Source organism: Mustela nivalis, assembly GCF_964662115.1.
Source record: "Mustela nivalis genome assembly, chromosome: 2".
NCBI classification, from domain to species: domain Eukaryota; kingdom Metazoa; phylum Chordata; class Mammalia; order Carnivora; family Mustelidae; genus Mustela; species Mustela nivalis.
In genome coordinates this window covers 51,589,126-51,603,059 of record NC_139021.1, presented here as the reverse complement: position 1 = coordinate 51,603,059, position 13,934 = coordinate 51,589,126, and the positions used below count along the sequence as shown (strand labels likewise).

The following is a 13,934-nucleotide window of genomic DNA, read 5'->3' as shown; positions in this document are numbered from 1 at the left end:
ATTCCTTTTCAGCTTAAGTTAAAGTCAATTTCTGTGTCTAGAATCAAAATTTGTCTAGTACATTGACTCTAACCTAAGTTTCAACTTATCATGTGAAACTAAAATAAAAAATACCTGTGAGATGGATACTTTTCTTTTATGGAAGAGATAAGCATTTTTTCAATTTTTTGGTCAGTAGCGGTTACCAAATCAGCTGGAGAACTTTTAATCATGACATTCATTTCACCTTTTATGGCTTCACGAACCACCTAAAAAGATTTTTTGATAAGCAAATAGAAAAGCATAAATCATTTTAAATCAAACTAAAAGATAAAATATAGAAATGGCTTAAAACATTCAATCTGTCTGAAATGCTGTTCTTAAAAATGTCTTACCAAAATGTATATAAAATAATTTTTCAGTGGTTATGACCTGGATACAAAATCATACAATCTTACATCCTATTTTAAATTCACAATTGTCATTAGAAAGATTTAACAACAAAAGCAGAGTACTGACTCCATTGAAAATGTTTAGTAAAATGAAAACAAATGCAAATTAATCAAAATACATGTTTTATTTCACAGGACAACCCCATGCTGCCCATATCCATCACATTATGTCTGACAAGATTTCTGTTCATACCTCTCCAGCTTGTCTTGCTAGGGTTACTGCATAATCCATGCATTCCTGCCAAGGATCAGCCATCTTCTGAACAGATTTAACACAAGTCAGGACAAAGCAATTAAAAAACTCTAAGTCTTAATTATAGAATAGTTAGTTCACAAAAGCATCTCAATTAGCACAATACTTTCACTCAGGTAATGAATCACGCGTGTACAAAATCACAAATGTCATCATTGCTTTAGAGTTCAATGTTTTTCAAGATTCACTCATAGGTCCATTAAAAAATATTCTTACCTAAACCACTTCTATTGTAGAACATTTACATAACAAAAAAACTCTATAAAAGTGTTTCCCAAAGTGCTCATAACATCATGTTATAAGAAAATAAAAATAAAAAAAATAAAAATAAACAACAACACACACACACACTGGTTTGGGAATGGAGAAGAAATGACACATAAGTACTTTAAAACATAGCTGCATGTTTGGGTAGAGAATGAAGTTAAAATAAAAGAACACTGGGAATGCTGAAATTAAAGAAGCTTTGAAAGAAAGGCACAGAAGGTATATACTTAATTCTTGTATTTAAGTCCACTATCTTTCTGTTATAACATGAGGAAAAGAAAATTCCAGGACTAAAAATATAATAAATTTATTTCCCAGAAAAAAAGAATATATTTTTCTCTTCTGAACTGTCCAGCTTTCCACTGACTTCTGAAGAGAATATCAAAATAACTCACCACTGGCTTGACTACACTCTAAAATCGGAACCTAGGACAGTGAAGCTCTTCAGGAGATCAGAAGAATGTGGCATCACTTATTAAGCAACCCCAGGGAAGCCTGGGTGGCTCAGTTGGGTAAGCATCTGCCCTCAGCTCACATCATGATCCCAGGGTCCTGTGATTTAGTCCCGCATCAGCCTCCTTGCTCAGGAGAGAGCCTGCTTCTCCCTCTGCCTACCATTCTCCCTGCTTGTACTCTCTCCCTTACCCTCTCTAACAAATAAAATCTTAAAAAAAAAAAAAAAAAAAAAAAGAATAGAATGCAACTCCAATTTTGTCACCTTTATAATTGAGAATAACTGACAGTTTCACCTTAAAGACTGCTCAGAATTCCCTACCATGGTGCTCACGGTGTAGGAAAGAGAAGAAAGGAGGGGAGGGCAAAGGGCAGAAACAGTAAGCTGTTTGTTCCTGCTGGTAGGTTTTTTTTTTCCTGAATTTTTTTCTTTAAAATGTAAAAGGGAAGCCACTTTTCAAGTTACAGAAGTCACTGCTTAGAGTATCTCAAGAATTGTTTCCAAACTTTCCCCCACTCTGTTCTTACTCCATTCCTCTCTTCTAGACTTAACAGAACTAGATTAACTGAACAGTGCATATGCTTTCTTGCCAGAAACTCTGCTCAAGCCTCTCATAGCAACAGCACTGATATAACTCCTACCAATTCTTCAATGCCCATTTCAAAAGCTACCTTTTCTTCTAGGGATTCTCCATCTGGAATTCATTATTTGTTTAATCATTTGATAGTTATTTGCTGAATACCTGTGATACCCTGTGTACTGCATCATAATGAGGAAAACAGGCCCAATTCACTTACTCACTAGTGGAGAGTCGGATATTAATAATAAAAAAAATCAGACTACATGCAAAATCGCAAACATAATAAAGTTTAAGTAGAAGTACAGTGAGAGAACCTTGTGAACAGGAGAGCTTTAACTGGGCCTTAGGTATCAGATAAGGTTGCCCTGACAACATCATTAAACCAAGCTCTGAAGGACAAGTGAAGAGGCATTAACTAACTCAAGTGCAGGTAGGTGAAGAGTAACTAAAACACCTAAGTGTGACAGTTCAGAGATCAAGGGAAGGGGGGAGGGATGAGACTGGGGGAGATAGTAGGCATCTTCCCAGGCAGGGCCTTAAAGGTAACATTTTGATTTGAGAGCCATGAAGAATCATTTCACCATGGCTATTGAAGAGAACAGACTGGAGGGTGGAGGGGAGAGTGGAGAGTGGGTACTGGGTAGACTGGATTGGAGATTTAGATTTAGGATGCAGTAGTCCAGGCCGACCTGAAGGTTGGCTTAAACCTGGGAGAATGGCGGGAGAGGTGTTTATAGAGAAGTTTAGAGAATGGCGAGATGCTTGCTTTAGGAGGTAAAGTTGGGGGCGCTTAGTAATAATTTGGATATGGGTATGAAGGAGAAGAAGAGTTCAGAGATGCCCAGATTTCCCACTTCTAGCAACTGAATGCATAATAGTGACATTCACGGAAGCCGGGAGTAACAGAAAAGAGTCAATCTGAAGATGTGTGTAGGAGGTGGAGAGATCAAAAGTTTAATTGGTAGAGCAGGAGGCGGCTTTGTGAAGCCAAAAGGAGATGCCAGTTCGGCAGCTGCTCTGTGGATCCTGAGCTCACAGAAGAGATAATGACCTTCAGATGTAAATACCAGGTAAGCCACCTAGGTAAGGCAACACTGAGTCCTGAGCCTGAACGACAGTCCCAAGGAAGGAACAGAACACACAGTGAGAATCTGGGAGGACGCCTTGGCCTGGAAGAGCCCATAAACTCTGTGCATCACACTTGGGGCCCTCAGGAATGTCCTCCTTACGTTTTGATCATTTGTGTAGGTGCCTAATGTTCACAACCACTTGGAGCCTATCTCTTGATGGAAATGAGCATATTCTATTCACCTTCCCTTTCCTAAAGACAAACGCCCGACACATGCCCAACTGTTTCTGTCCACAGCCTTCCTGACGGTGGGAACCATGCCACCTTCCTGTCACCTGTCCCCAGCAGCGCGACTGCAGACAGCAGGAAGTGAGGGGCTCGCCCTGGGACTGCAAGACCCTGCAACCATGCCAGGTCTCTGAGCTTCTTTGAAATCAGTAAATTGAAAAAGAGAAAAATTATTCTACGTCAGCTGCCACAAGGGTTCAGAGAGAACCCGTGGGCGACACCGCTACACGACGTGGGGCCTTCCCCGTTGTCACCCGGAGGAAGGGGCTAAGGTGCAGGGATAAAGCCCCCCCACCCCTCCCCCAAGCCGCCTGCGGCCTGGGTCCCTGCGCGCCCACCCACTTCGGCTGGGGGAGGGGAGTGCTGCCTGCAGCACCCACGCCCACAGCTCGGACCCACACGGCCCGGCGGCTGATACGAAGTCGCAGGAACGCAGCACTTACCTCAACTTGGGGGACGCGAGACCCACTAAGCTGCCCGCGGGATCTGCGGCGGAGTTCTTCCTGAGAGAGCGAGAAGTCTCCGCGACAGGAAGTCCCACCCCTGCGGCCCCGCCCATGTGGGCGTGACTCCTTCGGGCCGCAGCCCCGAGCGCGCCCGTGTGAGGCTCCTGCCCCACCTCTCCCCGAAGGCCTGGACGAGGGATTGTAGATTTTAGCTTCATTACTTCTGGTTCCAACTTCCTTTCTGCAGCCTGCGCTTTCTTCAGAAATTTAGAAAAACTTAAGAAACTAGCTTTTTGGTTCATTGTCAGTTATCTTAAAATAATCTTGCCCTCGCGCTGGGGTGGCTCAATCAGTTAAACATCTGACTCCAGCTTAGGATCCCAGGATGCTGGGATGGAATCCTGCCTCTCTGCCCCCCTCCCTCCCACTCTGTCTCTCATGAAAAAAGAAAATCGTCAAAAAATTATCTTGCCAGGGCACCTGGGTGGCTCAGTGGGTTAAGCCGCTGCCTTCGGCTCAGGTCATGGTCTCAGGGTCCTGGGATCGAGTCCCGCATCGGGTTCTCTGCTCAGCAGGGGCCTGCTTCCTCCTCTCTCTCTACCTGCCTCTTTGCCTACTTGTGATCTCTGTCTGTCAAATAAATAAATAAAATCTTTAAAAAAAAAAATTATTTTGCCAACCGCATACCGACAATGTGCGTTGATCTAACCAGATAAAATTTTCCAGGCTTTTGAAGAAATGTCACCAGAGCCCTCTTAAAGCCTCCTTTAAACGAACATGGTCCCACTGCCTTAGCAAAGCTGCTACAACTAAAATCAGTGTAAGAAATGTTAAGTCAGAAGATCAAATCTTACTCCTTATTCAAATTAAAATCACTTCACACTTCCTACCTCAAATGAACAGGAAGTCCAATCTTTTTCTAGGGGCCTCACAATTGTTCTCAAGTAACTCAAGAGTGTTTTCAGTCCAAAGAGACCATTCAACTTCCAAATGCCTGAAACTGAAAATCCTGTAGTGCACAGCAGACATCGCACAGATCTGCACAGATCCAGTTTTGGCAGTGTTGCAAATTGGTCCCACACAGTCCAAACGATTTTTATTCAGTGATTTTTATTCAGCTGTGAGTTTTGAGGGCTGCAGAGGTCTCCATACCTGGTATACTGTCCTTGGCTTCCCAAAAGTACAATTTTTAAAGCTATGTCATATTTACAGCCACTGTTCCCACTACCAAAGATCATCCATTGTTCCAAGGTGTTTGGGAGTTAGGGAGGGGTCAGATTCCAGCATGAGCCACATACTATGCCAGGACAAAATCTGCTTCCTGATGGGGCATCCAAGTCACCATTCCAGACTTCCCTAAAGGCAAGTTCCCTCTTCTTCATCTTTGAGATATCCTTTCCTCCTGGTTGACTTCCATCCATGAGAAAGGTTCTGATTGGGCTAAGCTTCAAAGTAGAAAAGAGGTAAGATCTAATGGCCTTGATACTTTCCCAGACACCTGACTATAATAAGAGGGGGTGATTTGGGGCAAGGTCCTTTATTAAGCCACAGAGTGCTAAGGTCACACACCTGCAGGAGCAGTAAGTGTCCAACTGCCCTGTTATTTGAATAAAGAGGGACAACCATGATGATTCCTTTCCCAGCAATCTTGGGTATCCTGTAACTTAAGTGTTAACTTAAGTGTCTGGAGCTGGTTTCCTTTAGATGGCAACTCTTTTCACTGGAGAGAAAAAAAATCAGATGCCACATACCAAGACTTTACTATTTAGTGGACTTTGATTTTAAGATGATAAAAAATTTACACAATGTGCAGGTCCTTAGGGATGGAGTCTCCAGAATACCTCATAAGGTTTCATGTTTTGACATAAAAGATTAGAATTGCAGATAGACTTTTCACTCTTGGAACAATGTATCCTAGAATCACCCCCTCTTGAGGGTTGGAAAGAAACTATTAAAAAGCATCTTACCCCTCTACCTCTGGATCTTTTGTCTAACCAGTCCTGGCTATATAAAATGATTGGTGTGAACTCAAGCAATCAGACATGCTTTATGCCTCATTCTTAAAAAAAGAATAACTTGAGTAACTTCATCCCCAACCAAATTAGATGAATGTTACCATGTAAAAACCTGTTTTCCATGAAACATCAATAAGAGAAATTATATTCCTACCTCCATCATGCACATTCAGTTGCTCTTAAGGTTACAGATCATTCAAATATGTATAGAGTAACAACAGAGTTTACTATGTGTTAAGCATTGCTCTGAGGACCTTACTAATATTAGCTCATTTAACTTTCACAACAATATCATCATACTATCATTATCCCCACTTTCCATATAAATTTAGGTCTAGAGAGACTGACTTGACCAATGTCCCCCAGCTGGTGACAGAGCTGGAAGTATAGACCCAGGCATTGTCTGGTTCTAGAGTGTATGATCTTGATCTTTATAGGTATTGCTGATTAATTCAATGTTTAGTGAGAACCAACTCTATTTAAGGCACTGAGGTAAACACTGTAGGGAATTCAAGAATAATATTTGGTCCCTCCTCTCAAGAAGCTCTTTTTGCTGTTACCATACCTAGAAAAAGCAGAAGCTGTGAATGGTTATTCCTTGTCAACTTGAACCTTCTTCACTTTGTCCCATCACGCTGCCAGAACCACAGACTTAAGGAATTGAACAAGATCTTAAACGTGAGTTGAATACCCTCATTTTGCAGATTTGAAAAATGAAATGCAAAGAAAGGTCTTATTCAAGGTCACAAGGTTAATGATAAAATGTAACTAGAAAGGCAATTTGTCTCCCAATCAATAAAGTATGTTCAGGGGCACGTGAGTGGTTCAGTAAGTTAAGCATCTGCCTTTGGCTCAGGTCATGATCCCAGGTCCTGGGACTGAGCCCCAAATTGGTCTCCTTGCTCAGTGGGGAGCCTGCTTCTCCCTCTCCTCCCTGCTTGTGCTCTCTCTTGCTATCTCTTTTTCTATCTCTATCTGTGACTCCCCCTCTCTCAAATAAATAAAATCTCAAAAAATAAAGTATGTTCATGAAAATGTATATAAGTTAAATTTGTTTAAGCTTAACTATAAACTCCTAAGTGGAGATTTCTGTTTAAAGGAGTCAGTAAAATATTCCATGTAGGTGATTATTTTATAAAGCGAATAATAACCATCTACCACCATGCCAAACCAGGTCTTTTATAAATCTTGATATTCATATACTGGGTTTGGTGAAATTAGAAAAAAAGAACTCTGGTTGTCGTATTTGTTGGCAAATTAAAAAAAAAAAATTCCCTAGTACTACGGGTAAGACAGTAAATATCACTGATAGGAAATGTTCAAAGTTTTAGGCTCCATACAGACTTATCAAATTCATACTTCAAACCATTAGCTATTTCAGGGTCAAAAGTGTAATAGCTAACAGCAGCAGCTAACACTGAGCATGTACTATGTGCAAGGTACTACTCTAAATAAGTGCATTATATGTACTCACTTAGCGTAGTAATATATGTAAAATATGACCTCATTTAATTCCGTGGAATTGCATACAATTTCTGAACATGAAAGACTCCATTTTGAAGCTTCATTTTCCTTTCTAACTAGGGAATTCTTGAACTGGGCCAAAAGTGACAACTTTTTATAAGGAGTTGCTAAACAGAACAACTGGCATCAAGACCATAAAACTGTTGGTATGAGCTTATGAAGACAGAATAATTAAAGCACACCAAGATTAGTTTTGTTTGATAGCACCAATTAAAGTCAGAGTAATCAAAGCAGCTCAACTAGTTAGCACCAATTAACAGGTTTTTATTTTTCTCTCTTTATCAAAATCATGAGATTACCCCAATTCTTCTTTCTCAAAATAACCTCTTGTCTTCCCCACATGAGTGGGACACTTTTCTGGTTACTAACAGAATCTGTGCTCTCTGAATTGCAATTCGGAGACCCCAAATAAAAAAACCTTTCTTATTCTCTTTTGCCTCTTTTTCTTGATGATAATTCCTACAACAATTTGACAGAGTTCACATTATTACCTCCATTTTTTTTTAACAAGGAAACTGGACTATAGGAAGATTCATTTGCCTACAACTACAGGTTAAGGAATTGTGGGAAGCAGAATTATTTAGAGAGATTTCTCATTATTGATGCCCATATCATCTTTGGAGAAGAAAGCAAACTCAAGCTAGACACTGAAACTGCCACTGAACATTCAAAAGTGGCATAAAAGAAGCACACATTTCCTTTGGGGCCTAGTCTGTGCTTTTAGCCCTTTATTTGAGTAAATACATAAGAAATGTGCTAGACATGGGAAGTATCAAAATGAATACTGTTTATACTATTATATTGTTTGTATGATTGTAGTTCTCATGTTCAAGGATTTATAGCAAAATAGGGTATGACAGGAACATATAGTTGTAAAACAAACCAAGCTGGCTAGATATGATATATTAAAAAATTGAGCATTTAGAGAAAATTTCACTTACATGTTGCTAAGCATGATTAGCGAAAGTTTCATAGCAAGATTGACACTTGAGCCAGGTCTGTGGGAGTAGTCATAATTTAGATAAAGATGAGGCCTGCCCCTCAGGTTAACAGTGTGAACAAAGGCATATTCATGAGCTACCGAGTCATCCGGTTTGAATGGAACAGGATGTATGTAAAGAAGTGGGGGTGGAGATAAAACTGGGAAGTGAGAATGAAGTCAGATAGGACAGTGTAATAAAGAAATGGATTGCTAAGGAATACAGACTATTCAAAAGGCAAAAAAGCTGGTAGCAGGGAAGATATACAATCAAAGTTAGATTTTAGGAAGATTAATCTGACAGTGATTGGAGAGTGGGCAGAGGGGACAAAAGCCAGTTAAAGATTTAGGAAAGCAATAATATGGGGTAGGGAAAAAGTGGTATTACTGGGAATGAAGAGGAGATTGATAAAATGATATTATAGGAAATTTTCTGTAGGAAATAACTGGACTATAAAGGAAAGAATGAAAGGAAGAAAGGAGAAAAGGGGAAAGAGATGACCCTGTGTTTCAATATAAATGGTAATGTCTTTACTGCCACATGGGCAAGACAGAGGAAGTACAGTTATGAGAGCAGAGAGGCTACATTTAAGACATACTGGGGGAAAAAAAAAGACATTGATTCTGATGAGCCAATGAGAGATCCAGGTCAGAATTTATATATTCATTCACTGTGTGAGCATTTATTTATTTATTTATTTATTTTAAAAGATTTTATTTATTTATTTGACAGGCAGAGATTACAAGTAGGCAGAGAGGCAGGCAGAGAGGAGGAAGCAGACTCCCTGCTGAGCAGAGAGCCAGATACGGGGCTCGATCCCAGGACACTGGGATCATGACCTGAGCCGAAGGCAGAGGCCTCAACCCACTGAGCCACCCAGGCGCCCCTGTGTGAGCATTTATTGACTGCCTATTATATGAGAGCCCTTTCATAAATACTTGGAATATATCACAATCACTAAAGGATTATTTATTGCTCTTTCCTGTTTATGAAACCCTAATAAAGGGCCATATTCAAATTCAACTCTATAAAACATTTCCAAACGAACACAGTTGAAAAGTGGCCTCCTTCCTGTGAATTTCTGTACATTTAACTGTCTGTACTACTCATGGGGTGTTTAGCATTCCCATAGTGTCAGATTTTCAATCAGATCATAAGTGTTTTGAAAACAGGCATCATTTTAGGTATACTTTGAATCTCCCACAGTACCTCATTCAGAGTAAGAATTCCATAGTGCTTTAATTGTTCGGGATTTCTTTTTCCTTTTATCTTCTATGATAAGGATACATCTTTCCTTAGCCTTGTAGAAAAGAGGAACAGTAACATTTCACATCCAGAACGCATAACCACTGTAAAATGAGTCACAGAAGCTAAGTCGGTCTTGGACTGTGAAAAAGAGCTGAATAATGGCAAGGGCTAAGAAACTAGCATCCCACTGTTGATAGCAGCAAGTTTACAAACAGGAAGAGGCAGCAAAGAAATTTTAGAAAAGGAGTACCCAAACAACAAACCCAGAGCAGGAACTAAGACACCCAATAAAGGTACCTCTAGGTTAACCATTTTTAGAAACATTCTAAAAGTAAAATAAATCCCTACAGACATTAAAACAGAATTCTAATTATTCTCGCCAAGAAGTTTGCTTTTTTAGGTATTCTACACTTGACTATTCCAACTGATGTTAAGTATAAAAAGGTATATGTAATTTTAGAAACAAGAATATGAAATGTGCATGATAACCCTAACACCCTACTGTACTTGTATAAGAACTGGCAAACATCGGGGCGCCTGGGTGGCTCAGTCGGTTAAGCATCTGCCTTCAGCTTGGGTCATGATCTCAGGGTCTGGCTCTGAGCCCAACATTGGGCTCCTTGCTCAGCAGGGAGCCTGCTTCTCCCTCTCCTCTGTTACTTCCCACTGCTTATACTCTCTTTTTCTCTCTCTGTCAAATAAATAAAACCTTAAAAATTTGGCAAATATCAATATCAGGGCCAATAGCACTGAACTGCAAGTTATCTAAATGGCCAAATGACAACTCTTTCTAGAAGCAGAAGATATTCATTCCTCCTGGGCATGTGCAGGTCATTATAAATCCAAAAGCCTAGGTTTTGCCTCCTGTGATACCAGATCTGTGTCAAAGGCAATCCATAAAGTGGCATAAGAAAAAAAATTGTGTAACTAACCCAAGAATTATTGGCAAAGGTCTCTCTCACACTGTTTCAAACACCTGCAATTCAATATTGCAACCAAATGCAAATTGGTAGAATAAGCATTTAGGATATTTCAATCAATATGCATTGGTGCCTTAAGAAGACCATCTTTCTTTGTTTAAGCACTTTGACTTTAACATTTCTTGAACCTTGCCTACCTTCAGAATCCCACAGTTGATGAGACAGTTGTCTCTCCATCTTCATCTGTCACTAGGTTTTTGATAAGGTTTTTGTCACATTCACCACTTGGCGGCAGTTTAAGATCATCTATTTGCAACAGGAGACAGCTGGAGTTTGGCCAATCATCTTCATAACTTGATCTTCAATGACACTTTCTTCAGTTTTTTTTTTAAAGATTTTATTTATTTATTTGACAGAGAGAGAGAGATCACAAGTAGGCAGAGAGGCAGGCAGAGAGAGAGAGGGAGAAGCAGGCTCCCCGCTGAGCAGAGAGCCCGATGTGGGGCTCGATCTCAGAACCCTGGGATCATGACCTGAGTCGAAGGCAGAGGCTTTAACCCACTGAGCCACCTAGGCACCCCACTTTCTTCAGTTTTTATGAAAAACAGCATTTCAGTCTTTTCTATATTCAGAACACTGAGAAATGACTTCCTTGCTTCTCCCGGAATCACAAATGACCAAAGCAGAGTAATAACAAGTTTGCTAATTGTTTTGAAAGTTTAAATAAATCACGTATGCAAAACCATTTAAAAAAAACTAAAAAAAAACATTCTTCGTGCAGATTCAAGTGACAGTCTGAAGTTGTTAGGTAAGCTGTTTTTGCTGTACTGAATAGGAGGGACTATCGTGCTTTTCAAAATATGAAGATATCTAGTGAGTAACACAACTTATTTAACCTGCAGTTACAAAAATGTAAAAGCCATAGCAGAAACCTCTTTCCTCCGGACTTCTCATTTCTGCTAATGAAAAAACAATCTCCTGTTTACCTGAATTCAAAACCTTAGTGTCATCATTTTTAATTCTCTTTCTTCCTATGGAAAACCCACACTAAAAGCAGTCATATTAAATCTAAAATAGAGATTGAAGAGGCCTATAAATGGGTATCACTATTTTATTCATTCAAGTCAAAATCAAAATATTTACTGAACATGTTTGCTGGGGCACTGAGCTAGGAGCTGGGTATACAATAGTAATCCATTCAGACGCAGTCTCTGCCCTCTTGGAGCTTAGTCAGGTAACCTCTTATTATCACTTAGAAACCTATAGTGTTCAGGGGTAACTGGGTGGCTCAGCTGGTTAAGTATCAGACTCTTGATCTCAGCTCAGGTCTTGATCTTGGGGTTGTGAGATTGAGCCCCTTACTTAAAAAAAAACAAAACAAAACTGTAGTCCTCATATACAAGCCTTGTAGCAACCTTAGTCTGATAATAGTTTCCTTAGACTGATGAGAGTGATTGTTATCAGGCAAAAAACAAAACTGGTGTTGATGTCCTTAAGTAGTAAAAAAAAAAAAAAAAAAAAAAAAAAATCCTGGATGATTACCAGATAAGCTTGGAAACCTAGGAAAAGCAGATGGCTGCATCCGTGGCCAAAGGTACAACCTAGTTAAAGAGCACCACTCCTGGACACTTGGATGGCGACAGAGTGGTGCACAGGAAGGCCACTGGCATAATTCTAATCGCTTACTCCTTCCTATAACACTATTCCCTATTCACAGCTAGGGACAATGACATTCAATTAACCCACCTTAGGTCATATGCCTGTGTCTTATGAGGAATAAGGAAGATATCAGGCTTTTTTGGAGTTCAACCCACAGGCTCACAAATCCTTTTGTATTTTCCAAACAAGAGGAGGGAGTTCTGATGCTAAGCCAAAATAAATAAATAAATAAATAAATAAATAATTTAAAGAAGAAAAGAAAACTACTGCAATGGTCTCCTATTGAGCCTATAGATCTAGTAGTCCCCAAACATATAACCATTTCAGTGGCTCCTTCATACAATCATGACACAATCTTTATCAAATGAAACTCTGAAGGTTATGTATTAAGTATTACAGATAAAATATTTGCCCCACTTTTGACAAGAATTTGTCAAACCAATTTTTATTGGACATTTTTATAGGTCTTTTAAATATTCCATTTACACAGGCTACTCTTTCAAATGCAATAGATTCTGCAAGTCATACCTCTTGTTTCCATGTACCACATTAGGAAAAACATGACACATTGTACCAACCTGAAAATAGGGAATGGAACGGATGTTTCTGTAGTACCTCAGCTCAGTTAAATTACCAGGGAAGTTGCCTAGTTTACAATTACAAAACAAAACAGACATAAAAACTTAATGAACCCAAAACTATCTTTATACTTGTATGACTTAATATCTTAATGTGTAATTTTTGTTGCCCAGGTCAAGGGTGTGAAATATTAAAGCTTTGTTCCCCTTTCTATCAATAGCCTTTCCCTTTGCTCATGTTCTCCAAGCCTTCTCCTCTCCTTACCTGAAAACCGCCAAGAAAAAAACCTGACAAATCTGATACTCTTATCATTTACATGTATTTACTGGCTGATTACATTTAAACTGAGGTTTATATCATAGTGGTTTACAAACACTTATCTAAATATAATGCGCCCCCCGCTCCCATTTTGGGGTTTCTTCTTAGAATTCTAATTGTCCGCAAGCAGGCAGAAAGATACTAGGGTTAGGTGGGAAGTCAAACCCCAAAATTTCATTAAGCATACTCAACTGAAACCCCAAAAGAAATCCTGAGAAAAGTCTGATTTTTGTAGTTTAGAAATGAGAAGGTCGAGAGACCTTTTTACCCACGATCTTGTTTTCTAGATGACTGCTCATGCTGAAACCCCTGGTCCCTACAGTCTCTGAGGATGGTGATACCTGTGTGTTTCTTCTATACTAGTTTGCTACACTATCTGGGACCTGATCTAACTTACCTCTCCTTTGCCGGCTGACTTAAGTCTTTTCCTCCATGCTGCTTTGTCTGTTTTCTAATCACTGACAAGACCTCTTCTTCATTCTCCCTGGGTATAATTCAATTTCTGCCCATCTTACCTCACTTCTTCTCAAACCCCCATTGCTGTTTTTTCTGGTATATTTAACTTTAATTCAATTCATGAGGCATGTATTGGTCACCTATTATATGTAAGTAATTATGACAGATGCTAAGGTCTGTATTAAAACTTTCTGGTCTCTGGGAATGTATTTAAGGATTATTTCTACTTCTGGTCTTGTAGTTTCTAATAAAATAACCACTGGAACATCTATATTTACTCTCTATCTACTCATTCGGCATTTGCTACACAGCTTTTTTATAAGTATGCATACAACTCATCACTATATCCACCGTGGCAATTACAATCAAATTCTTATATTTGGTACATACTCCAATAATCACCTTAATAAATGAACAAGTAGCTGACAGAAATCAGAAATTATCTCC

The 13,934-nt window shown here is 39.5% G+C and overlaps 2 protein-coding genes across 3 annotated transcripts in view; both read right to left on the bottom strand.

Annotated features, from left to right (window-relative positions):
• The window catches only part of IMPA1 (inositol monophosphatase 1), a 35,114-nt gene extending 31,230 nt beyond the window's left edge, over window positions 1-3,884 (bottom strand). The window contains exons 1-3 of one of the 2 annotated variants that reach the window (XM_082719625.1): window positions 3,786-3,884; window positions 625-690; window positions 115-248 (exon numbers count right to left, since the gene is read on the bottom strand). In XM_082719625.1, the coding sequence (XP_082575751.1) occupies window positions 115-248; window positions 625-687 (197 nt within the window). In that variant the 5' untranslated portion in view covers window positions 688-690; window positions 3,786-3,884. The remainder of the gene's footprint in view (window positions 1-114; window positions 249-624; window positions 691-3,785) is intronic. The other variant, XM_082719626.1, reaches the window with a different exon arrangement.
• Window positions 3,885-9,517: 5,633 nt separating this feature from the next.
• On the bottom strand, window positions 9,518-13,330 carry SLC10A5 (solute carrier family 10 member 5; the record flags this gene model as incomplete). The annotated part of the gene is given in 8 exon segments (XM_082719966.1): window positions 9,518-9,621; window positions 9,624-9,706; window positions 9,708-9,735; window positions 9,738-9,915; window positions 9,918-10,073; window positions 10,687-10,781; window positions 11,372-11,506; window positions 13,300-13,330. Coding segments are annotated over 8 exon segments (810 nt in total).
• Window positions 13,331-13,934: the final 604 nt, after the last annotated feature.